This window comes from Hyla sarda, chromosome 13 (assembly GCF_029499605.1).
Source record: "Hyla sarda isolate aHylSar1 chromosome 13, aHylSar1.hap1, whole genome shotgun sequence".
Classification (NCBI taxonomy): Eukaryota; Metazoa; Chordata; class Amphibia; order Anura; family Hylidae; genus Hyla; species Hyla sarda.
The window spans coordinates 48,907,996-48,925,271 of NC_079201.1; the positions used below are offsets into that span (position 1 = coordinate 48,907,996).

The 17,276-nt window shown below is 40.4% G+C and overlaps 1 protein-coding gene across 2 annotated transcripts in view; it reads right to left on the minus strand.

Annotated features, from left to right (window-relative positions):
• MGAT5B (alpha-1,6-mannosylglycoprotein 6-beta-N-acetylglucosaminyltransferase B) overlaps positions 1–17,276 on the minus strand; it is a 142,530-nt gene that overhangs the window by 11,358 nt on the left and 113,896 nt on the right. For both annotated transcript variants that reach the window (XM_056550472.1, XM_056550471.1), the window contains one exon: positions 1,227–1,373. In XM_056550472.1, coding sequence (XP_056406447.1) covers positions 1,227–1,373 — 147 coding nt within the window. The remainder of the gene's footprint in view (positions 1–1,226; positions 1,374–17,276) is intronic.

Consider the following 17,276-nt stretch of genomic DNA (forward strand, 5'->3'; position numbering starts at 1 on the left):
AGTTTTTCAGTGTTCACTTGAAGGAGTTGAGATGTTGCTGAAACTTTAATAGGAGTCTGCTTCAGAATTCTGCAAAAATGTTCACAACAAAAATTCTGCAACGGAAAATCTGCTGTGAGAATGGGACACTGGAAATGTAGCACAATTTCCAAACTGAATTTTTCCACAGAATTTCCATGTAAACATAACCTAAGTGGCCACAAAAGCAGTAAAACGTGTCCACAAATTAAATTGTAAGGCATTTTTCTTTTCAGATGCTGGTTTGATGCTGTTTACTTTGAAAAGCTGAGACATTCCAGAGAAATCATAGGTTCAAAACCTGCCAGGAATGGGGTCATGAAGGATGTCCCCCTCTGCTGCTCCCCACCCCTCCAACCTTGAATGACATGTCTTTCCCTATATACACAAGTTGTGTTGGGGACCACTCCAGTGAGTAGTTACCCCATTCCTGGAGGCTTGAACCTATGATTTCTCTGAAATGCCTGATCATCTCAGAGTACATCATAGTTTGCTGTGTTACTGAATCATGTTACTCTCAGGTTCCCTTTAATTACACACATTTACTTGTTAGGAAGGTTAGATTTTTCATAGTAATACATTTGGTGATCTTAATCCTACTGGGTCCCTCTGCATTTTGAATGTGTGGTTGGACTGATTCCTGAATTTGTTTGAGTAACATTATTTAAAAGCATGGGCTTTAGCCATTATATATACAACCTGTTGTAGTAAGTATCAACCAATACTTTGCTACTGATTGGCTCTTGCCAAGAGCTTTGGTCATTATGAGTGACAACAGTGCCGAGCGTGTACATTATTATACATGGGTTAACACAATTTTTCTTAATTTCCCACATTTCGTCTTGACAACTCCAGGCGCTTTGGTTGTTAATTCTTCCCAATTCACTGATTCCGATATTGGAAATAAAATAAGCTGAATTCTTCTGGTTCCCTGACAGTTCTTGACTGACACCTCCATTCATCACAACTCAGTGGGAAACCTTTCTAATTAATGGAGGTAATTATCATTTTTGTCAGGTGGCTATGATTAATTCCCCGGGCCCGCTGTGCAAAACACAATTTTCTACTTGTGGTTAAATCAATATAAAGTCTTTTGCAGCCCATGATAATCTTGTAAACTGCTCTGTCAGATCACATGCACCGAGTGCTAAAAGAAAGGGTCATTATTAGATTATGACCGATCCTAATGAAAAGTTATTGCCTCATACCTCCCTGGATGTTGGTTTACCACGGAAGAACTCATGGTTCAGGGAACTGTGTGCTGGATTAAAACGAGGCTGCAGAAACACACAACCATTGGCCACTGCTTCCAAGGGGGCTGGACCTTCGTAGGGAAAACCAAAACCTATAAACAACTGAAACACAAAAAATACAGAAAACTAAGTTCTCAGTGAGGGCAAGTTAACATTTAATCATCAAATACATCAACAATAACAATAACTGTCGCCAATTTACTATGAATGTAAATTGCTATTTTCTGAGCTTGGCCAAGCTCAAACAAATACACACACTTGTGTAATTTACGGTAGATAAAACTCCTGTAGGAAACCCATACAAATGTGTAGAGAATTTACAGAGTCCATGAAGATATTATCTGTGGTCAGATTCAAACCCAGAACAACAGTTCTACGTGACAACAGACATAAGTGTAAAGCCTATTTAAAGTTAAAAGTATTTAAAATGTTTTTAGTCCAGAATGTTATCATTTCATTGTGTACATGACTGCAGTCCAGTAACCAGGCAATTTTACATTGATCCTTTTTTTCCTTGATGACCAGCATTAGGACTAGCAGTAGGACCATAGTTTTTCACATAGATGCTTGTGCTCATGGCCCCCCTCCTCAACATAACCCTAGGTATCATAAGAAACCTAATGACATGGCGACAATAACCAAAGACTTATAATTATTCTAAATGGGACTTTTTACCTTTATGTATTTGCGCGGCACATGTAAATGCATTATTTTACAATCAGAAAAAGCTCTAATAATATGCTACAGGTGAGGACTTCCAAGGGGCGGGGGGGGGGGGGGGGGTATCGGCCCTGGCCAAGATCGGACACGTCCGGTGAATAAAAGATTTTTTATTCAAATGCAACGCGTTTCATCGCACTTAGGCGGCTTCATCAGCATGACTGATGAAACCACCTAAGTGCGGTGAAACGCGTTGCATTTGAATAAAAAATCTTTTACTCACCGGACGTGTCCGATCTTGGCCAGCGCCGATACCCCCCACCCCCCTTGGAAGTTCTCACCTGTTGAATATTGCCCAGGTCGGGGAGGCTGCAGACCAGATGTACTCTCTCATCCACGCAGACCATTGTTGTGTGTGAGTTCACACAACCGCCGCTATGGAGCGCTCTTCTTTCTTGTTCTAATAATATGCTAGGCATCCTTTCAAGAACTATGGAATGTCTTTATAAGGCGGCACAGCTCTAGTATGTCATATATTATTATAATACTGTTTAAACATACCTTTAATATTCTTCTAAGCTACAAATAAATGCTTTGGGTTATTTCATACTGACTCAATACAGTGAAAGAGTCTCTTGACTTGTTATAAAAATAACCTCTTGGAATAATTCTGTCTGCATGTATTAATCCTGAGGAAAGATAAACCTTAGTTGTCACATAGTCAGTCAGCGCACAAAAGCAGCCAGCTGTTTTTATCAAGTAAATCTCAAGTGTACATCCTCAGGAGTGTTATCAAGGAGATAGACTTAGTTATTTTTGTGCACCACCAAATGCCAACTAGAAAAAATGAGCTTTTTATACCTATCAAATAATCTGAAAAGATTGATCTTGCTTTTAGCCTTTCATCCCAAACATGATTTTCCTCTGTCTTTGAAGGGTATATGCACATATGCATCAATTTTTTCATTATTGCTTTAATACAACTAAAAATGAAAACTGTACACACAGTCCTAAATGGTCAATGTTGCTTTAACCAGTTCAGGACACAGGGCGTACATGTACGCCCTTAGTCCCGTTACTAGGGTTTAAAGTGTCCTCACGAGCGGAGAACGATCCAAACCCTGTGGGTTCCAACTGCTATCAGCAGCCGGGACCTAGGGTTATGCCGGGCACCGCCGATCGGACCGATGCCCGGCATTAACCCTTTAGACACCTCAATCAAAGTTGATCACGCCTAGGGATGAGTGAGTCGAATCTGACAAATCCAAATTTGTTACGAATTTCTGGAAAAATTCGCTTTGCAATGAATCCAAATATCACAGCGATTCGATCGCATGAATCGCTTCTTTAAACTCCATTTTGTGTGGTCCAGACTCCAGGGCATCTAAAATGGCGGATCCACATGTGAGGACATGGGGCAAGGAACTCTGGGAAGGCGGCAAGGTGGGTAGGTGGGATGACCCTGAATCACATGCAGCATGCAGCCTATCCATGCCAGCCACCCCTTTGAAGTCGCAGCAGAGATTACTGGCCATCTTGCAGCCAGTCACATCAGCATTTTATTTCAGAGAGAGCGTTTCACTGCAGGGAGAGATAGAGCATTGTGTGCGTTGCACAGAAAAACAGCTTCACAGCAGCGAGTATCCACAACCTCAGAGAGAGAGAGAGAAAGTACCCTTTTGGTTGTAATACACAGCGACTCCACTGCAGTGGGGTGTACAGCAACTCTAAAGCTTAAAGGGGCCAGTGTAGCAGAGCAGCAAAAGCCATTGTCAACTGCTATTAGTGCCTTATAGTACTGTACTGGGCTCTGCTACACAGCGATTCTGTACTGCTGCAGTGGGGTGTACAACAACTGTAAAGTTAACAGGGGCCAGTTAGGGTGAGTACGATAGGCCAGAGTCACCAGATTACAGTGCCTAATACAGGTTGCGTAGTGGTGCTCATTGTCCTCTCATAAGTGTAACCTGGGTGTACATAGGTGGTGTACGTTTTTTGTTTTCCTGAAAAACTAGTTTTTCCTGAAAAACTAATTTTGAAGGGAATTAATAGGGTGAGAGAAAGGCCTTATAGGGGAAGTTTTTACCACCACCTGCTGCAATGGACAATATGTTGTTCCCTTCCACCTTTTCGAGGAAAGGGTTACTTGACTTAAAGGGGAACTCCGGTGGAATTTTTTTTTTGACAAATCAACTGGTGCCAGAAAGTTAAACAGATTTGTAAATTACTTCTATTTAAAAATCTTAACCCTTCTAGTACTTATCAGCTGCTGTATACTACAGATATACTACAGAGAAATTTATGAAATGATTTTCTGCCTGACAACAGTGCTCTCTACTGACACCTCTGTCCGTGTCAGGACTGTCCGGAACAGGAGGTTTTCTATGGGGATTTGCTTCTAACCTGACAGTTCCTGACACGGACAGAGGTGTCAGCAGAGAGCACTGTTGTCAGGCAGTAAAGAAATTCACAAATTTCTCTGTAGTATATCTGTAGTATACAGCAGCTGATAAGTACTAGAAGGGTTAAGATTTTTAAATAGAAGTAATTTACAAATATGTTTAACTTTCTGGCACCAGTTGATTTGTCAAAAAAAAAAATTCCACCGGAGTTCCCCTTTAATAAGGGCGGCCCCACACAGGAACCTCTCCCTATTTCCACCTAAAATCCCTGGGAAATGCCAGTGTTTGTATGTAGAAATAGGTAGAGATTCCTGTGTGGGACTGCCCTTTTTAGGGTGACTAACACTTGCTAAGAAGGGAATTAATAGTGCGAGAGTAGGGCCTTACAGGGGAAGTTTTTACCTCTACCGGTTACAATGGACCATACGCTGTTCCCTTCTCCCTTTTAGAGGTCTTTGCATTACATCAATACTTGGTGTTGTGGGTGGCACATGGTGTTTTTTTGCACACCTTTCCTTTTATTAAATAAAAAAAATTTTTTTGGTACATATATTTTATCCTAAGAATATTATTAACCCCTTAAGGACCGGGCGTTTTTTGTTTTTTGCTCTTTCGTTTTTTCCTCCTTCCCTTTAAAAAATCATAACTCTTTAAATTTTGCTTATTATGGCTTATTTTTTGCGCCACCAATTCTTATTTATAATGATATCAGTAATTTTACCCAAAAATCGACGGCGAAACGGGAAAAAAAATCATTGTGCGACAAAATTGAAAAAATATAGCCATTTTGTAACTTTTGGGGGCTTCCGTTTCTACGTAGTACATTTTTTGGTAAAAATGACACCTTATCTTTATTCTCTAGGTCCATACGGTTAAAATGATACCCTACTTGTATAGGTTTGATTTTGTATTACTTCAGAAAAAAATCATAACTACATGCAGGAAAATTTATACGTTTAAAATTGTCATCTTCTGACCCCGATAACTTTTTTATTTTTCCGTGTTCAGGCGCTATGAGGGTTCATTTTTTTGCGCCGTGATCTGAAGTTTTTGTCAGTACCATATTTTCATTGATCTGACTTTTTGATCGCTTTTTATTCATCTTTTCATGATATAAAAAGTGACCAAAAATACGATATTTGAATTTTTTTGCGCGTACGCCATTGACCGTGCGGTTTAATTAGCAGTATATATTTTTAATGCGGACATTTCCGCACGCGACGATACCACATATGTTTATTTTTGCTTTTATTTACACAGTTTTTTTTTATTATTGGAAATGCCGGGTGATTCAAACTTTTATTAGGGGAAGGGATAATTCAAAGGGTTAATGATTTTTTTTACACTTTTCTTTTGCAATATTATAGCCTCCATAGGGGGCTATAACATTGCATTTACTGATCTTTAACAGTGTTCAATGCATCTCCATAGGGATGCATTGATCAGGGTTTTCTGCGATTGATTGCTCAAGCCTGGATCTCAGGCTTGAAGCATTCAATCGGCGATCGGACTGCAGGAAGGAAGGTAAGAGACCTTCCTCCTGTAGTACAGCTGTTCGGGATGCCGCGGCGATCCCGAACAGCTCCCTGAGCTAACCGTCACTTTTTACTTTCACTTTTAGCTGCGTGGCTCAGCTTTGAGCGCGGCTAAAGGGTTAATAGCGCACGGCACCACTATGGTCCCGGCTTCACTATGACGCCAGGCCCGCCGCGATATGATGTCTCCGTGGGACCCCGCGTTATATCACGGGAGCGGGACCAAGGACGTACTCATACGTCCTTGGTCCTTAAGGGGTTAAAAGTTAAGTTTTACATAATGCATATCCTCAATACTTGTGCTGTGCACACTAACACTTTTACAAAAGAGACCGTTTTCTTCTGCCTACCTGCCTCAGCTACTATTCTGATCCTGCCACCCGCCGGATGCCACACATCTGATGCCAAGTTTTCCTTTTTTCACCCACCTTCGTCACCGGGTACTGGTATTGCCATCCACCGCCCCCTTCGTCACCGGGTCACTTTCAGGACTCCTGATGCTGCTGATGCCAGCTCCAGGCTGTCTCCTTCTTCCACCATATGTTCTCCTCATGCTGATGCTAGCTCCAAGCTGTCTCATACTGCCACCATATGTTCTGCTCATGCTGATGCCACCTCCAGGCTGTCTCATTCTGCCACCAAATGTTCTCCTCATGCTGATGCCAGCTCCATGCTGTCTCATTCTGCCATCATGTTTTCCTCATACTGATGCCTTCTCCAGGCTGTCTCATACTGCCACCATATGTTCTCCTCATGCTGATGCCAGCTCCAGGCTGTCTCATTCTGCCACCATGTTCTCCTCATGCTGATGCCACCTCCAGGCTGTCTCATTCTGCCACCATATGTTCTCCTCATGCTGATGACAGCTCCAGGCTGTCTCATTCTGCCACCATATGTTCTCCTCATGCTGATGACAGCTCCAGGCTGTCTCATTCTACCACCATATGTTCTCCTCATGCTGATGCCAGCTCCAGGCTGTCTCATTCTGCCACCATATGTTCTCCTTATGCTGATGCCAACTCCAGACTGTCTCATTCATCCACTACATGGTCTCCTATTGCTGCCACCAACTCCAGGCTGTGTCATTCAGCCACTATATGGTCTCCTCATGCTGATGCCACCTCCATGCTGTGTCATTCAGCCACTATATGGTCTCTTCATGCTTTCGCCACCTCCAGGCTGTGTCATTCAGCCACTATATGGTCTCCTCTTGCTGCCACCAACTCCAGGCTGTGTCATTCAGCCACTATATGGTCTCCTCATGCTTCTGCCCCCTCCAGGCTGTGTCATTCAGCCACTATATGGTCTCCTCATGCTGCCCCCACCTCCAGAGTGTGTCATTCAGCCATTATATGGTCTCCTCTTGCTGCCGCCAACTCCAGGCTTTATGATTCTGTCAGATTATGGTCTCCTCATGCTGCTGCCACCTCCAGGCTGTATCACTGTGCCAGCATGTGGTATCCTCATGCTGCTGGCACATTAAATAAAACTTTTTAGATTCATTTATCTAAAATCTTCAATTTAAATGTTAAAAAAAGATATTTAATTTTTTGAATTGTGAGCCCATATGGTCTCGTCAGGCTGTTGCCACCTCCAGGCTGGGTCATTCAGCCACTATATGGTCTCCTCATGCTGCCACCACCTCCAGGCTCTGTCATTGTGCCGCTCTTGGACAGTGATTCTAATAGCGACGCCTTTAATCTGCATGTCATACTGAGTAACAGTATTTTTTCACTAACACAGCACACTCCTTATGTGTGCTATGGCAAGGCAAAGTTTTACGCCTAAAATAAAAGTGAAAGTATCCCGGCAACTCAGCGGAGCTGATCGGGTCTATCGCGACAAAATTGCGATGTCCTGATCAGCTGAGAGGATGACGGGAGGGAGCTTGCCTGCCTGCTCACCGTCCGATCGGTTGTCTACTGCTCCAAGTCTGCCATGCAGGCTGGAGCAGCAGCACACCGATAAGGGTGCATTCACCCCACATTTTTGCAATACAGTTCCTGTATACATTTTCAATTTGAAAACCGTGTAGAACCTTATTGAAAACCGTATGCATTGACTATCCATTGAAAACTTATTGCCAAACGATGCACCAGGTTGCATCCGTTTTGCATTTTGTACGGTTTTGTCCATTTTTCCCATACCCAAAACCATAGCCTACCATGGTTTTTTGTCCGGGGGAAAAACCATATTGAAACCATATACTTTTTTTTTTAACATGGGAGTCAATGGGAACCGTAGAGAACCGTATGTGCGTACAGTCCCATCTGGTTTATACCATACGGTTTTTGCCATTGCACAGTTTTTTTCCTGGAATTTCAAGTGAAACTTTATTCATAATGGAGTGAAAAGTAAAAAAAAAAAAAGTTATACTTTTTTCTTTAAAAACGGATGTAACCGGACATAATTTTTCAAACTGTATACGGTTTTAAACCGTGTAAGGGTTAACATTTGTACACACATTTTGATACAGTTTAGTACAGTTTTGAGGAATCCGTTTTTCATCAAAAAGCTGATACGTGAACTGTATGGCAAAAACGTGGTGAATGCATCCTAACACTGATCAATGCTATGCTATGGCATAGCATTGAACAGTGTATGCAATCAAAAACTGTGCATTTTTGGTCACTTTATAGACCATCAAAATATTAATAAAAATGATCAAAAAGTCCCATCAAAACAAATATTGTACAAATAAAAACCCAGCCCACGGCGCAAAAAATGAGCCATCATTCATCCCTGTATGCTGAAAAATAAAAAAGTTATAGTGGTCAGAATATGACAATTTTAAACATACAAATTTTGGTGCATGTACTAATTTTTTTAAAGTAGTAAAATAAAATAAAATCTACATAAATTGGGTATCCTTGTAACCGTATGGACCTACAGAATAAAGATCATGTGTCATTTTTGTGTGTCACGTCAAAAAGTTCACTGTGTAGAGACGGAAGCCCTAAAAAGTTGCAAAATGGCATGTTTCTTTTTTTTATTTCACCCCACATTCGCCAAAAATTATGTTGTAAAAAAAGTAATGTCATTACAAAGTACAGTTGGTGACGCAAAAGACAAGCCCTTATATGGGTCTGTAGGTGCAAAATCTAATGTGTTATGATTTTTTGAAGGTGAGGAGGAAAAAAAAGTGGAAATGGGCTGAGTCCTTAGGGGGTTAAACAACTTCCCTCCATGTGACAGCTTATGTGATTTCTAACATATTTCTAAATCACTTCATTTAAAAAAAAAAAGACTTCTTATCCCATAAAAAAACAGCCATAAAGTTGAGCTGTCTGACTCTGCAATCTGCTCAACATCCTGTTGTCAGGAGATTTCTGTCTCTGGTAACAGAAAGACCCAGAACAAATCCCCAAGAAGTGGGGTAAGGATTAGCACGTAATATGTGCAGGAGAGGGAGAGAGCCTGAAAAAGTTTGGAATGTGTAGCATAAGCTGAGCCCGTTTGACTGCTGAAGATGATCTATAAAGGTAAATCAAGGTCTCCTTCTCATCTCTCACAACCCATATAAAGATCAGTGAAGCTCTTTCTTGTGTAAATACCAGTGTATATACTGCTGTATGTCAACAGTGCTGTAATGTATTTTATCCTTCTCTCTCCTTTTAGTGTCTCAGCGCAGCTAGTGTAACCCCTATTTTGCTGATGCTTTTTCTTGTACACAGTGAAGAAACCCCTTCTCTCCTCCAGATTCAGGTACTCAATTGTGTAAATAATCCCCGGGCACAGAGTCAGCCTGTTTAGTGCACTTTCACAAGCACTATATCATGGCATAGCAGTAAGGACTGAGTGATGTGTTGTGACTAGACAACTAAGGTAAGAAATGCCTGTGTGTGTGTGTTTGTATTACTGGCAAACAATACAGCTCTGGTCTCGGCCCTAAAATGGAAAAAAAATATATAAATAGCTGTGTACAATGGAGGGGGTTCTCAGGGGCTTAGAAACAGCAGTAAAAGCATCAAAAATCAATTCTCACCACTCTGATGGGTTAATGTAACAAAACCATACATATTTTGAAAATAATTTGGATGACAGGTATGCTATAATGAAAACTATCCTACTGTTTTCGACATTTAGCACATATGCAAACCTATGTGTCTTTAGTGGTTAATACAGAATCCAAGCAAACACTGGAGAAAGTGCAGATGGAAGGGAGCAACACATGGTTACAAAATTTGTTTTTAGTCTGTAGCCAAGAACATCAGGTTGTCGAATAAGAGATGGGGAGCACATCTATTAAGAAGCACTTCAAATGACACTAGGGCAAATTACACTTATTCGAAAATGTCCTTCTAATGCCTTTGTCCTTTTTTTTTTCTTCCAGAAAAAAAGCCCTCTATGCCAGCAGAGTGCTGGTATTCCAGATACATGGTTAACTGGTTGTTAACCATCTGCCCTAAAAAATATCAGTTCACAGTAGCTGAAGAAAACACCTTCATGGAATCATGAGTGCCGTGAACCGTTAACCGTTAACAAGTCAGCTAATGTTCAGCCTGTTTAATCTAATACCATAGCCCACACTCTCCTAGACAAGGGACTTGTTGACTCCAACAGGTTAGTAGAACGTAAGCAGTTAGTAATTCTTCACATGATTTACTGGCGATGATTTCAAAGGCAACACCTGTCTGCTTTAATTTCAGACCCTAAAATATGTAGAATCCATGGAGATTAGGAATATCACCCAAGAATGGAAAAAAAAGAACTTCTTGCAATGGCATGGCAGCTCTAACCTTAATGAACTTACATGTTTATATTTTAAGTTCGCTTTTATTGTATAGAACACAGAAATGTATTCTCATGGACCGACTGGAGGAACAGGGAGACTAAGCCCTAAACTGACCCTAAAACATCTCTCCCTGCCTACTTGCCCACTCACCCTAAACGGTGAGTCGACAACTGGGAGCCGGTCCCTTCCTGTGCTAAAGTGCAGGGGCATAAAAACAAATAATAAACATAGTCGGTCACAGGTCATAAACAGAAACCTACTAGACAATACAAATATTAAAAGGACAGAATATAAACTCACAAACAGAACAGAATATAGTGAATTAACAAACAGTTTACTAAACCAGATATCAGATAAACGGCAGACATGATAAAATGAACACGACTAAAAAATGACGAGGAAATAATTATAAACGGGGATCAGGAAAAAGCAAATATATTAAACAAATTCTTCTCCACTGTATTCACCTAGGAAAATTAAATGCCAGGTGAAATACAGTGAGATAAGGTAAACTCCCCAGTACAGGTCACCTGTCTAACCCAGGAAGTACAGTGCCGCCTACAAAAAAATCAAAATAGACAAATCACCAGGTCCAGATGGCATTCACCCCCGAGTTCTAAAGGAATTAAGTAATAGACATACCCCTATTTTTAATATTCATGGACTCCATAGTAACAGGGACTGTTCCCCAGGACTGGAGCATGGCAAATGTGGTGCCAATATTTAAAAAGGGGACAAAAGGTGACCCCGGGAATTATAGACCTGTTAGTTTACCTCCGTTGAATGTAAATTGTTTGAGGGTTTTCTAAGAGATGCTATTTTGTAATATCTTGATAAAAATAAATGTTTGACTCCATACCAGCATGGCTTTATGAGGGATCGGTCCTGTCAAACTAACCTGATCAGCTTTTATGAGGAGGTGAGCTCCAGACTGGACCAGGGGCAATTGCTGGATGTCGTACATCTGAATTTTTCCAAAGCATTTGATACGGTGCCACATAAAAGATTGGTGCATAAAATGAGAAAGATTGGGCTGGGGGAGAATGTGTGTAAGTGGGTAAGTAACTGTCTCAAAGATAGGAAACAGAGGGTGGTTATTAATGGTACTTATTCTGATTGGGTGACTGTTACTAGTGGGGTACCACAGGGGTCCGTCTTGGGTCCTGTTCTATTTCATATACAGGGTGGGCTATTACTATGGCTACACCTTAATGAAATGGGAATGGTTGGTGATATTAACTTCCTGTTTGTGGCACATTAGTATATGTGAGGGGGGAAACTTTTCAAGATGAGTGGTGACCATGGCGGCCATTTTGAAGTCGCCCATTTTGAATCCAACTTTTGTTTTTTCAATAGGAAGAGGGTCAAGTGACACATCAAACTTATTGGGAATTTCACAAGAAAAACAATGATGTGCTTGGTTTTAACGTAACTTTATTCTTTCATGATTTATTTAGATTTATTTACATGTTTCTGACCACTTATAAAATGTGTTCAATGTGCTGCCCATTGTGTTGGATTGTCAATGCAACCCTCTTCTCCCACTCTTCACACACTGAAAGCAACAACACAGGAGAAATGCTAGCACAGGCTTCCAGTATCCGTAGTTTCAGCTGCTGCACATCTCGTATCTTCACAGCATAGACAATTGTCTTCAGATGACCCTAAAGATAAAAGTCTAATGAGGTCTGATCGGGATACCTTGGGGGCCATTCAACTGGCCCACGACGACCAATCCACTTTCCAGGAAACTGTTCATCTAGGAATGCTCGGACCTGACAACCATAATGTGGTGGTGCACCATCTTGATGGAAAAACGAGATGTGCAGAACCTGAAACTACGGACACTGAAAGCCTGTGCTAGCATTTCTCCTGTGGTGTTGAACCTCATCTGCCACTTCTCAGCCCAAACCTCCAACCTATCCAGATCCATTTGTAACAGTGCCCTGTCCTCTATAGTGTTTACCACTTTTACAGAGTTTAGTATCATCTGCAAAGATTGCTACTTTATTATTCAACCCCTCTACAAGGTCATTAATAATATAGGGTGGGCCATTTATATGGATACACCTTAATAAAATGGGAATGGTTGGTGATATTAACTTTCTGTTTGTGGCACATTAGTATATGTGAGGGGGGAAACTTTTTAAGATGGGTGGTGACCATGGCGGCCATTTTGAAGTTGGCCATTTTGAATCCAACTTTTGCTTTTCAATAGGAAGAGGGTCATGTGACACATCAAACTTATTGAGAATTTCACAAGAAAAACAATTATATGCTTGGTTTTAACGTAACTTTATTCTTATTTAAAATGTGTTCAATGTGCTGCCCATTGTGTTGGATTGTCAATGCAACCCTCTTCTCCCACTCTTCACACACTGATAGCAACACCGCAGGAGAAATGCTAGCACAGGCTTTCAGTGTCCGTAGTTTCAGGTTCTGCACATCTCGTTTTTCCATCAAAATGGTGCACCACCACATTATGGTTATCAGGTCCGAGCATTCCTAGATGAACTGTTTCCTGGAAAGTGGATTGGTCGTCGTGGGCCAGTTGAATGGCCCCCAAGGTATCCCGATCAGACCTCATTAGACTTTTATCTTTAGGGTCATCTGAAGGCAATTGTCTATGCTGTGAAGATACGAGATGTGCAGCAGCTGAAACTACGGATACTGGAAGCCTGTGCTAGCATTTCTCCTGTGTTGTTGCTATCAGTGTGTGAAGAGTGGGAGAAGAAGGTTGCATTGACAATCCAACACAATGGGCAGCACATTGAACACATTTTAAATAAGAATAAAGTTACGTTAAAACCAAGCATATAATTGTTTTTCTTGTGAAATTCCCAATAAGTTTGATGTGTCACATGACCCTCTTCCTATTGAAAAACAAAAGTTGGATTCAAAATGGCCAACTTCAAAATGGCCGCCATGGTCACCACCCATCTTGAAAAGTTTCCCCCCCTCACATATACTAATGTGCCACAAACAGGAAGTTAATATCACCAACCATTCCCATTTTATTAAGGTGTATCCATATAAATGGCCCACCCTATATTTATTAATGACCTTGTAGAGGGGTTGAATAGTAAAGTAGCAATCTTTGCAGATGATACTAAACTCTGTAAAGTGGTAAACACTATATAGAGGACAGGGCACTGTTACAAATGGATCTGGATAGGTTGGAGGTTTGGGCTGAGAAGTGGCAGATGAGGTTCAACACTTATAAATGTAAGGTAATGCACATGGAGAGGAAAAATCCGGGCTGGGATTATGTATTAAATGGAAGCACACTTGGGATGACTGACGTGGAAAAGGACTTGGGAGTCTTAGTTAACATTAAATTTAGCTGTAGTGACCAGTGTCGGGCAGCTGCTGCCAAGGCAAATAAAATCATATGGTGTATCAATATGGGCAGAGATGCCCACGACAAGGAAATAATTCTACCGCTGTACAAATTACTAGTCAGATCACACATAGAATACTGTGTACAGTATTGGGCACCAGTGTACAAGAAAGATATAGTGGAGCTGGAGAGGGTTCAAAGATGGGCAACCAGGGTAATACGGGGAATGGGAGGACTACAGTACCCAGAAAGATTATCAGAATTAGGGTTATTTAGTTTAGAAAAAAGAAGGCTTAGGGGCGACCTAATAACTATGTATAAATATATCAGGGGACAGTACAGAGATCTCTCCCATGATCAATTTATACCCAGGACTGTATCTATAACAAGGGGGCATCCTCTACGTTTAGAGGAAAGAAGATTTCTACGACAGGACAGACTGGGGTTCTTTACTGTAAGAGCAGTGAGACTATGGAATTCTCTGCCAGAAAGAGTTCAAAAGGGGTCTGGATGCATTTTTGGAGAATAATAACATCACCGGTTATGTATACTAGAATTATAGGGACAGAACGTTGATCCAGGGATTTATTCTGCCATATTTGCCATATTTATTCTGCCATATTTGGAGTCGGGAAGGAATTTTTACCTCTAGTATGAGGTTTTTTTGCCTTCCTCTGGTTCAACTCAGTAGGGACTCATTAGGGATATAGGTTGAACTTGGACTCAGGTCTTTTTTCAACCTTACGAACTATGTTACTAAGACTAGGTATGATAGGAGTATACAGCAGAATCCAGGAGATGAAGGGGATAGCGGAAGAACTGAGAGCCAAAACACTAAACTCAACAGGTAAGTTACTAAGAACTATCACAAGCAGGTACACATACAAAGGACAAACATAGATCAACCTAACAGAATATAAATATAGGACGCTCTACACACTGGAACAAAGAACCAGGATACCAAACAGGAATAACATACAGAGCATACTCAGACATAGTGTGAACACATAACACATAACAGAAAGGACAATAAATCCTAAAACTGACTAATGTAACACAGACTAAAATTCAAGGAGCATGCTAATATAACCATGGCTAAAAACCCAGATAAAATGGAAAGATAAATACAATGTGCATGCTCAAGCAGACTTGGTACTGTATTGCACAAACAGACATAGTATTAATGCACTCAATAACCAGCACAGACTGCAGAGAAGTCTGGCTTAAAATAGACACACCCTAGTTACTAATCTTCCAGAGCATTAACCATTCCCCTATCCAGGTGGAATAGCCAACTGCTCTGAACAAACTAGTGTGTGAATACACACCTAAAGAGAAAAATGCAAAAACAAATAAACGAACATTACATGTATATGGAAAAAAAAAGGAACAGAAATAGTGGCACTACCTTAATGCTGATATCGTTAGCAGATATGGTGGTGGCAGGTGGTGGCAGGGATAGGTTGTGTTGTGCTTCAGGTACAACACTGTTGATAGCATGACATAATAGTGGAACCTCACGGAAGCCAACATCTATGACCAAACTCCAAGTTGGGGTGGTCGGTAAAACAGCAAGCAGAATAGAGAAGGAAAATCTGACGAAGTAAGGAAATCCATGCAAAACGTGTTGTCCATTTACCCAATAAGAATTATTTCTGTTTGACTTGTCCTTCCTTCCTACACCACTATATGCATATGTTGACGACGCGCTTTATCTTGGGACTAAACAGTTCGTCAGGATCTGACTCCACTCACTCGGAGGTTGGAGCCACTGCGCATTGCAACAGGCATGTTTTACCATTCAGGGGGGGAATATTCCTAATGTCCTTGGATTCTACATGCATTGTAGACTGGTCTTTTTCAGAGATGTGGAGTAGCCCAGATGGGGGTGACTTTCATACAAGGCACAACCCCTACTAGCTAGGAGCACTACTCCTATCCTATCCTATCCTATACATGAATCACTTTCTTTGTTCTTTTTCTCCTTTTTATATGAACTTCAGACACTTCTAACGGGATCAAAACAATACCCTCAGCCATATACAGTAGGCCTAGAGACTAAAGGGGAAAAATTAACTCTAGTGGATATTATCAAATAAATACCCATAAGAAGATCATATTGGTGTCATCTCCAAGAAATATTCCTAGTGGCACCACTGTGCATGGAATTTGATGTAAACATTCAAGAAACAGAAATCTTTGGCCTGTACCAAAGTGGAATAATCCTTCAACAGATGGTGGTGAATTGATATCACAGGCTTTAACAATGTCTATGCACTATATATGACATCAAGATAACTTTTACATTAAGTCAAAGTTTTTCTACAAATTTGTGACTATCTGTATGTGTTTTATAAAGCAGCACCATCCATATAACAATTTAGATCAAGTTATTTCAAAATGTTACAACAGTACGACAAATCCGCTCTTTGCAAAATTACAAAACTATCACTTTAAATGTAACGAAAACCCACAGGTTAAGTAAACAATAGTTATATTTAATGCATTTTGCAATATGCATGACATTATATAGAACTGAATTTAAAGGGCCCCTCTACCCCTTTAGAAGACGCTAATATTATAAATAGCATAATCGGCGAAGGCACTGTTACAGGCTGAAGAGCTCCAAGTTATGCCTAAAGACTACTCGTAGCATCATCTGTTCATGGCCTAATGTATGAGAACATTTGGCCATGTGTTCATTTCAGGGTGGTTAAAAGCAATATATTTTGCGAATTAAAAGGCATCACTGCTCCAAAAAACATAAACTTGCACAATATATATATATATATATATATATATATATATATATATATATATATATGAATGCAAAATCACTTTCATTCAAACACTGTGGCAATATATAAATACAAATAACAACAAGCATATTAAAGAGTAAAAGCTGGAGAAAACTAAAAAATCTGTATGCTTTTTTACTGTATATGATTTTGTATATTGTGCTTTATGTTTTATTGTTGTTGAGCTGAAATTTTATTTGAATTGCAGACGTTTTTGTGTAATTTGTTTTGTGTGGGATAACAAAATTGTGCTAGAGTAATTTTGTTTTTGTCTATATGCTAATGTAGCAAGCCCGGGTTGTATTTTATTTATTAAAGGGGTATTCCAGGCAAAAACTTTTTTTTATATATCAACTGGCTCCAGAAAGTTAAACAGATTTGTAAATTACTTCTATTAAAAAATCTTAATCGTTCCAATAGTTATTAGCTTCTGAAGTTGAATTGCTGTTTTCTGTCTAACTGCTTTCTGATGACTCATGTCCTGGGAGCTGTCCAGCTCCTATGGGGATATTCTCCCATCATGCAAGGGATATCC